General features: G+C 39.6%; 1 protein-coding gene across 1 annotated transcript in view; it reads left to right on the top strand.

Annotated features, from left to right (window-relative positions):
• Positions 1 to 16,598, top strand: part of stat3 (signal transducer and activator of transcription 3 (acute-phase response factor)) — a 31,967-nt gene extending 15,369 nt beyond the window's left edge. Inside the window, 21 exon segments of the mRNA XM_046866037.1 lie at positions 442 to 523; positions 652 to 752; positions 862 to 1,013; positions 2,404 to 2,562; positions 2,700 to 2,792; positions 2,899 to 2,958; positions 3,048 to 3,077; positions 3,274 to 3,367; positions 3,958 to 4,005; positions 4,115 to 4,198; positions 5,572 to 5,670; positions 5,781 to 5,916; positions 6,114 to 6,166; positions 6,310 to 6,404; positions 6,871 to 7,010; positions 7,120 to 7,248; positions 7,251 to 7,337; positions 10,047 to 10,089; positions 10,965 to 11,024; positions 13,610 to 13,713; positions 15,290 to 16,598. Coding sequence (XP_046721993.1) covers positions 442 to 523; positions 652 to 752; positions 862 to 1,013; positions 2,404 to 2,562; positions 2,700 to 2,792; positions 2,899 to 2,958; positions 3,048 to 3,077; positions 3,274 to 3,367; positions 3,958 to 4,005; positions 4,115 to 4,198; positions 5,572 to 5,670; positions 5,781 to 5,916; positions 6,114 to 6,166; positions 6,310 to 6,404; positions 6,871 to 7,010; positions 7,120 to 7,248; positions 7,251 to 7,337; positions 10,047 to 10,089; positions 10,965 to 11,024; positions 13,610 to 13,713; positions 15,290 to 15,342 — 1,902 coding nt within the window. The 3' untranslated portion in view covers positions 15,343 to 16,598.
• The last annotated feature ends 1,238 nt before the right edge of the window (positions 16,599 to 17,836 follow it).

The following is a 17,836-nucleotide window of genomic DNA, read 5'->3' as shown; positions in this document are numbered from 1 at the left end:
GTGAACGTGGCCCTAGTAACTTCTGCAGATGTGAGACCATGTGTTCAAATAATTACTGTAGGTGTTCATTGTTGATGTTTCTGAGGGGAAAAAATCAATGTTGTGGTTTACTCTTAATAATCAAATAAAAAAAGAAGACACTTCAAATCTAGAATTATTTGAAAACTTTTTGAATAAAAAGCAGAAATCCTGAAATTGGAATTAAGACTGCAGATATAAAACACACAATCAGTTGAAAAAGCCTGAAAACAAACAGACCAATTAAAAAGTTTCAATTAAATATGCGGAACTTGTTACATTTTTGTGGGAAAAGTTTTTCGGTGCTCTTGATTGTTTATTTAATATGAAAAACCCAAGTGAGAAACGTGTTCCTCTAAAACGTGGCTTTGCAGGATCGTATCGTTTTCTGGCGCATCAGGTTTTTACACGATTGTATTTCAGGATATGGAGCAGAAAATGAAGATGCTGGAGAACCTACAGGACGACTTTGATTTTAACTACAAGACCCTGAAAAGTGCCGGAGGTAAGAATCAGACGGTTTGTTCTTCAGGCGTTGATTTTCCTCATCGCACATGCAGATTGTTTAATGCGATGATCCGCTTTTGTTCAAGCGCTATAAACACGCTCATGCCAATTTAATTATGAACTCAGAGCTGTCTCAGGACCTGAATGGGAACAGCCAGGCTACAGCTACCAGACAGAAGATGGCCCAGCTGGAGCAGATGCTGAGTGCCCTGGATCAGCTCAGAAGGGTGAGATGCACTCACTATCAGACGTTGTGTTGCACTGCATTGTAGATGCGCTTAGGTTTTGTGATTCATCTCCAGATGTCTTTGGTTTTTGTTTTGTTTGATCTTGCAGCAAATTGTGACCGATATGGCAGGGCTGCTGCAAGCCATGGACTTTGTGCAGAAGAATCTGACTGATGAGGAGCTGGCTGATTGGAAGAGGAGACAGCAGATCGCCTGCATCGGAGGACCTCCCAACATTTGCCTGGACCGGCTAGAGACATGGTACACACTGAGAAAATATACTACAAACTCTGCCCTAGCATGAATATCGGTCATCTAACCGAAAAGAAAAAAATCGGAATCATAATTACGAGCAGAACAAGAAATTCGGGACTTTTTGTCTCCCCCCCCCTCTTTTAGCCTTAAGGATAAATCACTGTTGGTACTTTGTATCCACTTATGGTTACATTTAGATGTTGTGGAAAATCCTCAAAACAGTTGCCAAGAAACTCAAATTGGTTGCCAAGAAACTGGGAAATGCAGCTTCCTCTTTCCTCAATATAGCTTGCTACGCTTTTACTTTTGAATGTTATAAAGAATCGACACTTGATTACTTCCATAATCCATATAAAGTAATCCCTCGGCTATCTGGAAAAAAAAAACACGATAACATGACAGGGCCCCCTATAATGTACCATATACCTAAACTTTACTTTATAAACCTAAAATTAACCGGAATCGCACACTGATGCCCAGAGAAAAATGATATAAAATATTTGTATTTCGTACTTTTGTAACATTTTTTTGAAGCTGGTTGAGTCCTGATTTCTGGTTCTTTCTTAAAACCATAGAGTTCCCTGCTCTCATTCGCCTGTAATGGCAGCCAAAAGCAGCACAACTCTTGCCACTGCGAAGCACATCCAGAAGTTCACTCTCTTCTTGATCTCTCTTATCTGCCACCTAGTTTCGTTACCAGACGCTGTTTATGGTGCTCTTTTTACTCTACAGTACAGATACTGTATAAATTCACGACAGTAAAGGTTCCGCTAAACAACACGTTATATCCGCAATAGTCCGAACCATGTTCCATATGAGAACCCGCGATATTGCTGATGCGCGAGGTCCGATCCGGGATATACCGAGGGATTACTGTGTAGCATTTGCGTATTAAAATTGGTTAGATTGAGATGCCTGTGACTGAGCTGTTGGAGATACAGTTGATGTAAAAACAGACACTAGAGATACAGTAATATACAACTCGTTGGGAAGGTGGTAGTTTAGTGGTTAAGGCATTTGGTTTTGGATCTGTAGGTTGTCAGTTCCCATTCCAGCCACACCGAAACTCCAGGGCTCGTGACCAAGGCCAAATGGAGTCAATTTAAATGTAAAATGATGCCCCTTACAGCCAGAACTATGACCTCTAGCTGCTTTTATAGAGACTTCATCTACACAGAAACACTTCTGGACCAATCAGATTTCAGAATTTGGAACAAAGTACTAAACCAATTCATTTGAAGCCTTTGTGGAAGCCTTTATGTGTGAGCTAGAGATTTATATCATGACCATTTGCACAGGCCTATTGATGACTCGCCCGTTCCTGAACTGCATCTTAAATCTCGTTTGACCGCAGCGGCGGTGGTGTTTTCTTTATTGTGCATTTTGTCTCTTTCAGGATTACGTCACTGGCTGAGTCTCAGCTACAGATCAGGCAGCAGATAAAGAAACTGGAGGAGCTCCAGCAGAAAGTCTCATATAAAGGAGACCCCATCGTTCAGCACCGCCCTGCCCTGGAGGAGAAGATCGTCGATCTCTTCCGCAATCTCATGAAGAGGTGACACACACATACGCGCACTGAAAATACTTCATAATAATCAGGAAGTCCGGTATAAATAGTTTCGTTATTATGCAACACAGCTTTAATCTCGTCAGCTTTTTGAGACCCCTTGTGGTGTGTTTGTGTCACTGCAGCGCGTTTGTGGTCGAGAGACAGCCATGCATGCCGATGCACCCTGACAGACCTCTGGTCATAAAGACCGGTGTTCAGTTCACCAACAAAGTGCGGTAAGATTCCTTTAGAATCCCAAACACACCCCGCTGATTGTTCAGAGGGAGAACATTTGCTGGGAAAAAGGAAATGAATCGTTATTTTCTTTCACCTCTCTCTAAGGTTGTTGGTGAAATTCCCTGAACTGAATTACCAGCTGAAAATCAAAGTTTGCATTGACAAGTGAGTACAATGCTTCTAGTGAAACTGAGAGAAAATTACATTGCACAATAACCGATGATTTATTTACTCATCAATTATTTTTACTTCAGGGAGTCTGGAGACATCGCAGCCATTCGAGGGTGAGTCAGTAGTTTTATTCTATTTGTTTATTCTGATATAAAAAAATATATAAGCCATATTTATCTAAATATTCATTATAGTTCTGTAGATTCCTGAAAGAGAAAGAGGTTTTTTTACTTGTCACATATACAATAAATTGTAAATAATTTCTTCTCAGTACTTCATATTCACTTATACATTTTCTTTCATATCCAGTTCACGCAAATTCAACATCCTGGGCACGAACACCAAGGTCATGAACATGGAGGAGTCCAATAATGGCAGCCTGTCAGCTGAATTCAAGCACTTGGTGAGCACCCTAAATGCACCATGGAAACATTTTCGAAAAGGTCACTGCACCCTGCAATTGTGATCCAGTTTCAGGGTTTCCAAGGAAACAAAAAGTCTGTAATTTAAAAAAAACAAACAAACAAAAAAACCCCCGCAAATTCGCTGTTCTAGATCTTAAATCATTTTAAACGGGTGTTCATTTTCCGATGTTTGTGCCTCTAACGCTTATTGAAATGCTCCTGCTGCACTTTAGCATGTTTTGTTAGTTAGTTTCCGTGGTGTTTGCGTGCTTTCTTTCGCTTGTCCAAATATAATTATCTGTATTACGACTACAATTGAGTCCAACATGCAACAGCCTATCAGCTTCCTGCTTTTGACGCGACTCTCTCGGATTGTACCACAGACGTAACACATTTTATTTTTTAGCTATGGGGAAGTGTAAGTTTAGCGAAACTTGGCTTGAATAAAAATTTATTTAGGGCTGGTTACGTTCAGTTGCTAACAACGTACGTGTGTTTTTATTGTTGTGATATTGGTTTTAAATAAAAAATTTATGTTTTTAAAAGGTCTTGTAGGTTTCATTACTTGTCTTTGTTTTTTGTCCCCCAGACTCTGCGAGAACAGAGGTGTGGCAACGGTGGCCGCACCAACAGCGATGTAAGTGGCTACTCTGTGACGCATAGTTAGCCAAGTTGCTACGTCAGGGTGTGTGAATAACCAAAACTCAACAGAACAAGTGCTTATGAATTTGTCCTCTGACCCACAGGCCTCTCTGATTGTCACTGAGGAACTTCATCTCATCACTTTTGAGACCGAGGTCTACCACCAGGGCCTTAAAATCGACCTTGAGGTCAGAGAAATGCAGATTTAACCAAAATGGAATGTTTTAATATAATCCGGATGAGGAAAAAATGAGAAATTGGGACAGATGTTTGGATCAGGGCCATTTCATAAATTCATATCAATGTCCAGCCAGAAATAAAGTCAAATTATTAATCATGTAATTAAGTTAAAGCTGATTAAGTAACTGGTTATAAAATTCTTTTGATGGCTCCTGATGATCGGTTCAGTCCTAATGGTTGTCGCTATGGTGCCCACCGTCAGGAAGTCAGTGATGTAGAGCATGAACATTAACATGCAGCACAAATCCTTTGAAAGACTTGTTTTCAGAACTATAGAGGTTTTGTAACTTGGCAGCAAAAGCTTTTCAGCTCAGATACGAGGACGACATAGATATTGGATTAGTATTAGGTTAAGACCGGTACTAGCCAGTAGTTTAGTTATATGTAACCCCCATGTTGACCGACTAGGCATACCATTAAAACTTTATGAATGGTGACAACAATCACACTGATGATCTCTTCATCACGGCACCTGTTAGTGGGTGAGATATTTCAGGCACCAAGTGAAATTTTTTCCTCAAAGTTGACGTGTTAGAAGCAGGAAAAATGGGCAAGTGTAAGGATTTGAGTGAGTTTGACCAAAAAAAAAAAAAAAAGTGGTCTAAGGAAGGAACAGTGGTGAACCGGCGACAGGGTCATGGGCGACCGAGACTCATTGATGCACGTGGGGAGCGAAGGCTAGTCCGTGTGGTCCGATCCAATTGACTAGCTTCTGTAGCTGAAATCGCTGAAGAAGTTATTGCTGTTGATGCTCGACAGGTCAGAAATGTTTTGGCAGCCAAAGGGGACCAACACAATAATAGACAGGTGGTCATAATGTTATACCTGACCCTCGGCCATGAAGTTATGGATGGTCATTTTATATGTGAGTGGTCTGGGGAAAAGAAATAGTCAATTGTTACTGGCTAGAATCATCAAAGTTTTCTCATATGCATCTCAACATAAGAAGCCATTAATATATTCCATGAAAGTCATATGGTGTAAACAAGAGTACACCATATGACTTTCATGGTATATATTTATGGCTTATGTTGAGATGCATATGAGAAAACTCGGTGCCACCCAGATGAGGATGGGTTCCCTTCTGAGACTGGTTCCTCTCCATGTTTCTTCTTCATGCCATCACAGGGAGGTTGTCTTTGCCACAGTAGCCACTGGCTCGCTCATTAGGGGACAAGCCTACAATTATACGGCTCAAACGTATACATTCTTTTATCTCTCCTTTAGACGATGTATATTCTTAAAAGTACCATACAATAAAATGAATTGAAATGTAATATTACCCCTTTATGTTTATTTTTTCCCCTTTTATTTCCTACAGACACACTCTCTTCCTGTTGTAGTTATTTCTAATATCTGCCAGATGCCCAACGCCTGGGCGTCCATTCTGTGGTACAACATGCTGACTAACCATCCCAAGGTGAGTAAAAAAAAACAACAACACTGCCCTCTATGTTCAGCTTATCTTGGCCAAGTCAGGGAAGAACCAATTTAATATGCTGTTTAAAACTTTGTTCTTTCTTCTTTCAGAATGTAAATTTCTTCACCAAACCTCCTGTGGGAACATGGGATCAGGTGGCCGAAGTTCTTAGCTGGCAGTTTTCTTCCACAACTAAGAGAGGCCTGACTATTGAGCAACTCACCACACTGGCTGAGAAACTGCTTGGTATGATGAAGCCGTGTGTTTGGGTCTGAGACAAGGCTGTTAGAATTTAGCAAATCCTTTAATATTACACTTCAAAAGTTTTTTTTTTTCTCATTTTTTCCCCATAATATTTTGTAAAGATTTTACATTCGGTCTATTAAGCAGGTTCTACAATGTCTTTTTTAATTTACACACTGATCTTTTTTGCTTGCCTTTAGGTCCTTGTGTGAACTACTCCGGTTGCCAGATCACTTGGGCCAAGTTTTGCAAAGTATGTTTCAGTTATGTGGATCTTGTTCAGTTTGAAATCTTTGCAGGCTTCACTGGTTTAACTTTGCTATATATATGTGTGTGTGTGTGTGTGTGTGTGTGTGTGTGTGTGTGTGTGTGTGTGTGTGTGTGTGTTTTATACAGGAAAACATGGCTGGTAAAGGGTTCTCATTCTGGGTTTGGTTGGATAACATCATTGACCTGGTGAAGAAGTACATTTTGGCTCTGTGGAACGAAGGGTGAGTACTTTCACTGTCTTGATGCTCACATACTGTAATTTTGCTGCACCCCACCAAACACTTCAGCCTCCTTTGATCTCACTGTCCTCTTTACCAATATCGATAGCTAGTTTAGACTGTAATTGTCGTTACTGGATTAAAAAAACAAAACTTTATGTAAAATAGTACTGAACTTTATTTAAACAATTTATTACAGCATCATGAAAATTTAATAAATTATATATTATGTTGATATAATCGAAGAAAGTAAGATGTGCCAATAACTCCAAATAAATTAAAACATTTGCAACCAAAATGAATTTAAAAAGACACGGCATGTGGCATCAGTGATTTGACTCTAGAGCTGCTCTCGTACTGTATAACGCAACCCGGAAAAACTATCGTTATGGATCAATGCGATTAATCTATACATACTATACTCAATTCATTTTGTGTGTGTGCTTATACATGTTGTTTTGTGTAACAGTTATATCATGGGCTTCATCAGTAAGGAGAGGGAGAGGGCCATCTTGAGCCCCAAGCCTCCCGGCACGTTTCTTCTGCGTTTTAGTGAGAGCAGTAAGGAAGGAGGCATCACATTCACCTGGGTGGAGAAAGACATCAGCGGTGAGTCAGTGTGTGCGACGCTGTGTGAAACCACCATTGTAGTGGTCTTTATGCACAGCTGCAGCTTTCAAATTTTAAAAGCGACACTCTTGGGGTGTGTGTGTTTTAGGTAAGACACAGATCCAGTCAGTGGAGCCATACACTAAACAGCAACTGAACAGCATGTCCTTCGCCGAAATCATCATGGGCTATAAGATCATGGACGCCACAAACATCCTGGTGTCTCCACTCGTCTACCTGTTCCTGACATCCCGAAAGAGGAGGCTTTTGGGAAGTACTGCAGGCCAGAAGCCCAGCCAGATGTAGACATCCAGGATTTAACCGGATGTAAGAGCTTTTACTTTCTGACTGCATCAAACACACACACACACAGCTGGAGTTTTTTTATGAAGGTATTTCATAAGACACCTGTACAGCGCTTTATAAATTAATATTATAGATAAATTAATTTGTATATGATCGAGTGAATAAGTATTTGATCCCCTACCGACCAGCAAGAATCCTGACTCCAGTACACCCAAATTAGTCCTGTCCCTTTCGAAAAGAACTCCGAATATAAACTCATTGTGTATATAAAAGACACCAGTCACTGAATCAACGGAGGTCAGGGACAAGATTGTAGACTTGCACATGGCTGGAATGGCCTACAAGAATGCTTGGTCAGAAAGAGATCACTGTTGCCACGATAATTCGGAAATTGAAGAGAAGTTAATCGCCCTCGCTCTGGAGCTCCATGCAAAATCTCTCCTCATGCGGTGAGGATGATTCTGAGAAAGGTGAGGGATCAGCCCAGAATTACACAAGAGGAGCTGGTTAATGATCTCAAGGGAGATGTGACCAGTCACCAAGAAAACCATTGGTAACACACCAAGGTCCTTCTGCTCAAGACTGCACATGAACAGGCTGAAGTCTGAAGTTTGCCAGTGAACACCTGAATGATTCAGGGAAGGCTTGGGAGAACATGTGGTCAGATGAGACCAAAATTGAGCTTTCTCTCATCAACTCAACTCCCCGTGTTTGGAGGCAGAGAATTGCTGAATATGACACCGAGAACACCATCCCCACTGTCAAACATGGAGGAGGAAACATTTTGCTTTGAGGTTGTTTCTCTGCTAAGGGTACAGGAAGACCTCACCTCATGAATAGGGCCATGCACCTTAAAATCTTGGCTGAGAAGCTTCAGGCCTCAGCCAGAACACTGAATATGGGAGGTTGACGGGTCTTTCAGCATGACAATGACCAAAAACATATGGCCAAGGCAACAATCTGATGGTCTTATAGCCCATTCCAGCCTTTTACAGATCTACAATTTTGTCTCTAAAGTCCTTTGACATCTCTTTGGTCTTTCCCACGGTGGTGGAGAGGGATGAAAGAAGAGCTTGATTCTGTGACTGGTGTCTTTTATGCAAGTTGATATTAAGAGTTCATTCGTAAAGGTACAGGACTAATTTGGGTTTGTGGGATTCAGACGACTTGCTAATTTGGTACAGGATTAAATCCTTATTTTACTTGATCAAATACAAATTAATTTATAACCTTTCTTTAATGTTTTTTTATATAGAATTTTTTAATATATTGTGTCTTTCTCAAAATAAACTTACCATAAAAATTCTAGACTGTTAATTTCTTTAATGGGTTAAAATCAGCAGGGGATCAAATCATTATTTCCCCACTGCACATTAAAGGTCCATAAATATTCTCTAATTATCTGTACACATATTTCACAGTTCGGTACGTAGCTCAGTTTTTAGTCACTGTTTGGTTCAATTTTGGTACGGTTACGGGGAAGAAATGCAAAACATAAAATTGTCATACAATTTTTTTTTTTTTATTGATTGTCATTTATTATTATTATTATTATTATTTTTGTTATTATTATTAACATTTCCGAACATCACATTTTTTTTATGATTTTAAATAAAATGCCTGCTTGGTTTGAATAAAAAATTTATAATAGAATAAAAAGAATACACTTCTATTATTATGATTAAATTTAGTAATTGATGTATTATCATTAACATTTCTGAACAATCAACATTTTCTAAAACGATGCCTGCTTGAGTTTAATGAAGAAAATAGAACAAAAAGAATACACTTTTATTATAATGATTAAATTGAGTAATTGATAAAACCCACAATAAATAAATTAAATCATATTTCAAGTGGAAAAATTCAATTAGTTTGTATTTATTTAACCACATTTAGTTACTTGTGTGTGTGTGTGTGTGTGTGTGTGTGTGTGTGTGTGTGTGTGTGTGTTCTATTTAGTTCAGCATACTTAAACAAATGTCCACGTTTAAGAAAAATGTAAGATATTTATTTATCAATGTATTAATATATAAATAAATGAATTACTTTTATCCTTTATAAATTCATTCACATCCTTAATGTACGGAACATGCCATAAAAACACAGGCTGAAAAAACAGCTAGGAATGTTTTTTTTTTTTTTTTTTAAAACAGTAAAACGAAATTAGTTTTGACCACACGGTCTTTTTTACTCTCCAGAGAAAATAAAATGTGAAGTGAAAGTATTTATAGAGAAAATAAAAACCTGATTTATGTGCTCGCAGTACCGAGAGTGCAGTTGAAACTGTTCGGTGGGAAAGACATCGATTTTATTTATTAAACCTTGTGTTTTAGTAAATGGAAACAACCTGTGTTATTATAATGAGGAATTTTTTTTTTAAAGAAATATTTAAACCCTTGTACAAAATATCAGGAACATTTGGTTTAGTCGGAATTTTTTTTTTCCTTTTTCTTAAAACAGTGGAAAATTCCATTTTTGTGGAAAGTGCATTTATTTTTTATTAAAAAAAAAGATACAATGTTTACAGACAAACCTCTATTGGCGCTGTAGTGTTTTCTGAGAATATCAATCTAGACTTGACAGGAATTTAGCATCAACAGGAAAATTTGTGTGTGTGTGTGTGTGTGTGTGTGTGTGTGTGCGTGTGTGTGTGTGTGTGTGTGTGAGAAAGAGAGGTGAGGGCTTGTTTCTTAACGATTCTCATTTATATCCATTTTATTTTTTTAGTCACTCAACCGTACCTGAAGACTAAGTTCATCTGCGTCACCCCGTAAGTGGCCATTACTCTTCACTGTGTGTGTGTGTGTGCGTGTGTGTGTGCACGCGTGTTCGGGTGGGTGGAAAGCATGTCTGGAATCTACCATTCACCTTTTCACCCTTTCATACACTTCTCACCAAAACAGAAAGATGTTTCCCAATGGAAGCCAGAAGATGTTTTCCACTTGCCACCTCACCACAACCTCCTCTCAGCTCTTAATGCATAAAGACAGCAGAGAGGAGCGAAATACATATCGGATAGACAAATTAACTTTTAATATGTCGCACAACTGCAGTGATTGTGTTTTATTATCATTAGAAGTAGAAGCTTTTTGATGGGACAGGAATCGTGACACATGGCATTCTGAATCATCCAAACGAATGCCAAAGGAGTAAATCGGTTTCTAAAACAATCTTTTCAGAAGTATAGCAACAGACAAAACCATATGTAACTGCTTGGGGGTTTTGATTTGTAGTGTGGAACACAGCTAAAACTTTTCAAAAACATTTTCTAGCTATTAGACTGAAGAAAATACGAGCAGTGCAACATAAATTATACCAAATCATGTGACCAGACATACATTTCAGAGTCATGTGACCAGACAGGGGCCAGACAATATAACATGTATATTAAGTACACTGGAGGATTAAAAGCAACATCTAACATCTGGATGGCACTTCCAAGTGAAATCCTCCTTGGGTCTCAAGTTGAACTGTAATGCAATGCACAATGGTTTTAAACCCGCTGGCCAACTTTGTATCCGTGTGAGGTGTGTGAGGCAACATGTTGCACGTGTTTGTGTGTACACTTATGTTTGCGTGGCTGTACGTGGTGTGGTGTGCGCCTGTGTGTGTGCGCGCAGGCTGTAAACTGACCTCTTTCCGTAGGTGTCCTTCCATCTTCATGGACCTTCCGGACAGCGAACTGCTGGCTAACGGCTTCCCTGGGTAGGCACTAGGGAGCTGGTGTGTGTGTGTGTGTGAGAGAGCAAGAGAATGTATTTTGCATAAAGATAACATCATTGATAAAACACTCCCACAGCGTGTGTTAACACAGAAATCGTGCATTTAACTATATGTAAAAGTTTTGTTTTGACCTGTGTAAAAGGAACTTCCGGTCTATGCCAACACTTTCACCTCATCAGTAAAATCACAAGAACACAGAGCAATGAGAGTGTGTGTGGCTTTGGATTTGGCTTTTTGCAGGACCTGGTAACAGGGTCTTATTTATACTGTGCTCCAAATACTTAAAGGAAATCGAGACTTAAAGGACTTATTCTAAGTAACCTAAGCTCACTGGAAAAGTAGATTTCATATCTGGGCTCTTTTTATGTGGTCTATATAAGAGGCCGGCTGATTTTCTACCGATCCCTAGGTTGGATCTTACTTGCCGATAACCGACTATTCGACCGATAGTTTTTAAAGTGATTACTGGATAAAAAACAAACACTCCATGTAAAACAGTATTAGACTTTATAACAAAAGTTTTTTAAAAAGTACTGAATCATGTAAATATGCTAAATGTAATAGATACGAATAATAACTATAATTATATCATTAATCAATTTTAATGACATAGCGCTCTCTGTGCAGTCTTGCGCGTAAAAACAAACAGAACCTGGTGTCAGTGATTCGCCTCTAGAGGCCACTATCATAAAGATTGTGGAAAACTACCCGGAAAAACTATCGGTATGGATTATATGTGGGTATATTTGATCCCAAATGGGTTGAGGTCAGAGCTCTGTAGCTGAAGATCTTTTGAATCAAGGAAGCTCATGGAAAGCGTATCTTCATGGAGTTGGCTTTGTGCACAGAAGCCTTATCCTCAAACAGGTTTGGGCCTCCTAGTTTAAGTGAATGGAAAATGGAATTCTATTGCCTCCAAAGACCTGATATACAATTCCAGCTTTTCTAGGGAACAGCTTGGGGAAGAATAACATATGGCTGGAAAAGTCGGGTTTCCCAATTCTTTTCTCCCAATAGTGTGTAGTGTGTGTGTGTAAAAATAATGATAAAATATATTCAGCATCCTAAACCTTTTTTATATCCGTGTGATTTGGAGCACAGTATAATAACAAACTTCTGCATTGTAAAACATTTGTAATTAAAAAAAAGTACAGTTTAGTACAGTTTAAGATTGCAAAGCTCACCCTCTCCTCTTTATTTATTTATTTAATTTTTCCTTTCTCTCTATGCATTGCTGTGTGTTTTGGTTTCGATTTCATTAACCGTATGACTAACTCTCAGCAGGGTCACTCTTCCAGGAAACGAAGACCTGACTAATTCTTATCTTTCATTCTGACCTTTTAACTCATTTTTTTCATTTGTTGACCATCGAGGGCCACTGAGGTTCTGTTATCACATTTACTCTTTCTGAATGTCTGTGTGTGAGACTTTGGGCAGTAAAGGTAAAGGAGGCTCATTCAGTAAAATCAGTAGATGGATGGGTGTTAACTCTTTCACTCCTTTCGTTATATCTGTGCTGTTGTAGAAGGGTTTCCCTCTCCATAGTACGGTGGCCGAGAAGTGAAAAACACTAACAAATCCGAAAACAAATTAACAAATTAGAAAACACTAACACATCCGAAAACAAAATAACAAATCAGCAAACATATTAACAAATCTGAATTGTCGTTGTGTTTTGGGATTCGTTATTTTGTTTTTGAATTTGTTAATTTGTTTTCCGATTTGTTAATGTGTTTTGCACTTCTCGGCCACCGTACCATAAGGTTGCTGGACACCTGATTTTTTTTCCTCTCCCATCGAGCAATAAATTAAGCCCCAGCTCCATCTTTTCCACCAGCGTTGTCTCGGCGGCGAGGGTCGTTTCTCGTAGCTCGAGCGAAGGAGATTACAATTTGCATTTCAGGCAAATCCTTTCAACATAACGCACATCATCACGTGTTCATTCCTGTTTATCCGATGTGGCTATTTTCTTCTAACGCCGATCTCTGATTGACTGTAATACAAATTTAGCTTCCTAATCCCCCTTTCACAAACCCGTGTGCTGTTCAAGTCAGATATAATAACAGTCATGAAACGAACACGTTGTCGTGGTGACAAAGGACACAGTGTCCAGACCAGCATTATACATTTTTTTTTTTGTGCACGAAGTGAATGCATTTACTTTTTTTTTTGACAAAAGAACCAGCCATAGAAAGGACCACTTTTAAAAGTAGCTTAATTCAGACTCGACCCTCCGTGTGTGGAAAAGTTTTGCACAAAAGTTTTCTTGGGCTTTTACTGACTCGGCCTCCTGTACCACTTCTGACTAACCTTCATTTCCTTTTTTTTTTTCCCTCTTCTCCCCCTAACTAGTGTGTTTAAATGGAAATGTGTTGCAGGCATTCTGTACATGACCGTGATGCACTATACGTGGGGTTTAGGGAAAAGAAGAAGCTTCTTATGAGACGTGTGTGTGTGTTTGTGTTTGTGTGCTGTTGCACATGCATATATATGTACTGTATACAGTTCACTGAACCTCTGCTCTTTTTTTTCTTATCAGTGTGTGTGTGTGTGTTTTTTGTATTCAGGACGAACTCGGGTAACACAAGCGACCTGTTCCCCATGTCTCCACGCACTCTCGACTCTCTGATGCAAAATCAAGCTGAGGCTGAGGCCAATCCGGGACCTCTCGGTATACCCACCCCCCCTCCACACACACACACACACACACACACACACACACATGCTCTCACACACTTAGGCTGATTGATATTAGACTGAATGTATAATAATATACATAACAATGCTTCATCAAAATTCCATTAGTGTTCCACTGATACCACAGCGATTTCATATGAACGCTCAAGACTTCATGAAAGTTGCAGCTTTAGCTTTGGTTATGACACTGGAGACTCCTTTTAAAAACATCATTTAAATTTGATTACTCTTAAAACTATTCTTTTACACTTATGGCATTTGGCAGCCGCCCTTGGGCAATTCAGGTTAAGGGCTTTGCTCAAAGGCCCAGCAGTTCCAACTTGGTTGTGCTGGGAAATGAACCCATGACCTTCCGATCAGAAATTGAACATCATCTCCACTGAGCTACCACAGATCCCAATGATCAGATCAGAGGTGTAGAGTAGCTGAAAATGTATACTTGACTAAAAGTAGATACTTCAAAACGTCGTCGCCACTTCCAATATGACTTGAGTAAAAGTCGTTGATTTGATCAGTATTATTAACAGTATTTTTTCTGTCATTGGACGTAGGCTCAAAGATGCACTGGTCTCTTGCACTAACACCTAAGACCCCCCTAAAGTACAAATCAAATTGTACACCTCAACACTGCATTAACCTTCAACACAGCAGCCTCTTTACCATGCCGGAATCAAACAAAGATCGAGTCGTAAAGCAATTTGTCAAAAAGGGATCTTCAGTTAACAAATACAATAACAGTGTCGTGTAGTAAAACCATTAGGATGCAATGGACAAATAGGTAAATATTTTTTACGATAAAGTAAAACGAAATATTTAGTCTGGAATTGAGCTTTTTTATTTTTTTGGACTGAAAATGAGGCCAGCGGCAGATGCGGGTCGGGGAGTGTTGAGAATAATGCCATCTTCGACAAGGTGCAAAATGCTAACAGTGATTGTCGATTGCAATATTGCTGAGTAAAAAGTTGTATTGATTCACAAATGTAGTGGAGCAGAGAGTAAAGGTTCATATCTTTTGATGTTCATTGAAACTAGAAAGTAGTCAAAAAAACGTACAGTAACAAAGTGCATTTACTCAAATACTTAAACCCCATTAAACACATTTTCTTAACCTGTTCATCTGCTGCCGGTCATCGACCATCCAAACCTCGAGCTGTTACTATATAAGAGGAAAGGGGAGCTCAGTGGGCTTCTGATCAGCGTTCAAATCCCAAACATCACTAAGCTGCTACTCCTGGGCCCTCGAGCAAGGCCCTTAACCCCTTAACTGCCCAGGTGGATGAATGAGACCGTTGGAAGTCGCTCTCGAAACCTGCTAAATGGCGTGAATGAACGTCTCGAAATTTCAATTGAGTTCTACAAAATGAAAAAAAAAACATTGCAGTCAGAGGTATGGATGTTCTAGAAAGTAATTAAACACCTTCTGACCAATCAGTGTTCAGAGTTTGTGTTTATGTATATATAAAAAATATGATACTCCTAAAATAATCATGCACACACTGGTTTTTATTCGAGTCTCACAACCAGCTTTTGCTCATTCCCTCCCCCTCCAGACTCCCTCACTCTGGACATGGACATGAACACGGACGTGGCCTCGCCCATGTGAGACCTTCCACCGCGTATCGACCCGAGAAGCATCTAAACCTTTCACTTCTTAGCTGTTTCTTTCGTTGCGGAGGGAGAGAAAGACGGCGACGTCTCGGATTCTCTTTCCGCATCGCTCTCAGATAGCTGCTACTCCTCGCACTGTCCACTCTGTTTTTTTCTTTTTCTTTCACTAGGTCTTGTACTCACCATGTGCTCCTGTGAAACTCTCCTAACACTTTCCTGACTTGGATCCCAAAAAAAAAAAAAAGAACGAACTAAGTAATCGCTTTGTACTTGATTGTACGTGTTATTTTAGGGTTTTAACCTATGGATTTTTCGTATTATACAATACGTTTTATGCGCTCTTATAGTATGATCTAATTGTATTATGTTCCCATTGGCTTTGTGCAGGTTTTTTTTTTTCCTCTGTGTAAGCTAATGCTGCATATGAGTCATGGGATAAGTGGCTCCAGCTAAATGTATTATATTTTCTGTACGTCTCTCCTCCTGTTTCTGTTCTCTAGATATAATCTTGTCCCACACTATTCCATGCCTATTCTCTATATGTTCCTACATATATATGTGTGTGTAAGAGATAATCAGAGAGACGGATACGGAGCTCAGCGATCTGTCAATGTCCAGCATCCAGGGAGTAAGATTTATTTAGATCCATGTTACTCAGGGTGTAACACTCACAGTTGTGCGTTAAAGGAAGCATCTTGGTCCTTCCCTGTGGCCTTATTTAACCAGCAGACCAAGACGTTTGGAAGGCGGGAGAACCCGATGACACCATTTCGATACTTCCTTTCAGACTCGCCCCGTCTCGTATTTCCCGCAACACGAAAACGCACGAAATTACAGACCCTTTACGCCGGGAAAAAAAAAGAGGACTAGAGTAGACTATTATGTTAAAGCTAGTATTCCAGCCCCAGATGAAGATATGCTCCACCTTTTTCTTTTGCTGTAATTGTTTTCATCGATGCCGTTGTTTGAACGAGTTTCAGAGCTTCTGTGCCATTGTCTGAACGAGGGCTGTATAATCATATCTGTATAATCATCATCATCTTCTATTGTTCCATTTCTTTTTTTTCTTTTTCTTTTTTTGTAATTTAAAAATGTTTAACATTTGTCCTTCCTCACTAATGATTTTTGTCCAAAACTGCCCTGTGCATTATCCTGGTCATTGGAGTTCCTGTGTTGTAAATGTCCCTGCCTGTGAGCTCTCTGTACAGTGGCTGCATTACTTTTCATTAAAAAAAAAAAATCAACACCCTACATTAGTTTTGTCTTCTTTTCAGTCAGAAATACACTCAGCATCATGCAGGAGGACTGTTTCTTTTGTATTTTGTTTATTACACAAAATTCTAGTAAGATCTTGTTATTTCAGTCTTTTAGACAGTGATCTTTGGTTTAATTGCATTTATCCAACTCCAAGAAGTGTTTTAACTCAGTCAGGGTCATGATGGGATTTAATTACAGGTATTATTACTAAATATTTTGACTGATGGATTGGGAGAGAGAGAGAGAGAGAGAGAGAGATGGATGGATGGATGGATGTGCACAGGAAGTGCTTTAACTCAGGCTCATGATAGGATTTAATTACAGGCATTATTTCTGCCTATGGATGGATGGGCAGTGAGATGTATGGATAGGTAGATGGGCACAGGGATGGACAGATGGAAGGATAGATGGGCACAGGGATGGATGGATGGGTAGATGGGCACAGGGATGGACAAATGAATAGATGGGCACAGGGATGGACAGATGGAAGGATATATAGGCACAGGGTTGGACAGATGGGCACAGGTATGGACGAATGAATAGATGGGCACAGGGATGGACAGATGAATAGATGGGCACAGGGATGGAGGGATGAATAGATGGGCACAGGGATGGACAGATGAATAGATGGGCACAGGGATGGACGGATGAATAGATGGGCACAGGGATGGATGGATGAATAGATGGGCACAGGGATGGACAGATGGAAGGATAGATGGACACAGGTAAGAATAGATGGGCACAGGGATGGACGGATGTATAGATGGGCACAGGGATGGACGGATGTATAGATGGGCACAGGGATGGACGGATGAATAGATAGGGACAGGGATAGCCAGATGGAAGGATAGATGGACACAGGTAAGAATAGATGGGCACAGGGATGGACAAATGAATAGATGGGCACAGGGATGGACGAATGAATAGATGGGCACAGAGATGGATAGAGACAGACAGATATATAAATAGATCGAACTTTGTCACTGCATAGTGCAAGTACACAGCAACAAAATGCAGTTTAGCATCTAGAATGTAATGTGTAGTGAAATCAATATAAAGGCTCAGCTAGTGAAAATGTGTGGGAGCTGGTGAGCAAGTACCCTAAGAATAAATATAAACATATATATGAAATATGAGTAGTTATATTATTGCAGGATTTGTTTAATGCACAATACAGTATGTGTAGAGAATGTGGGATATGTACAGAAGTTACACAGTGTATATACAGATGA

Source organism: Silurus meridionalis, chromosome 14, assembly GCF_014805685.1.
Source record: "Silurus meridionalis isolate SWU-2019-XX chromosome 14, ASM1480568v1, whole genome shotgun sequence".
NCBI classification, from domain to species: Eukaryota; Metazoa; Chordata; class Actinopteri; order Siluriformes; family Siluridae; genus Silurus; species Silurus meridionalis.
This window is presented reverse-complemented; position numbering and strand designations above follow the sequence as displayed.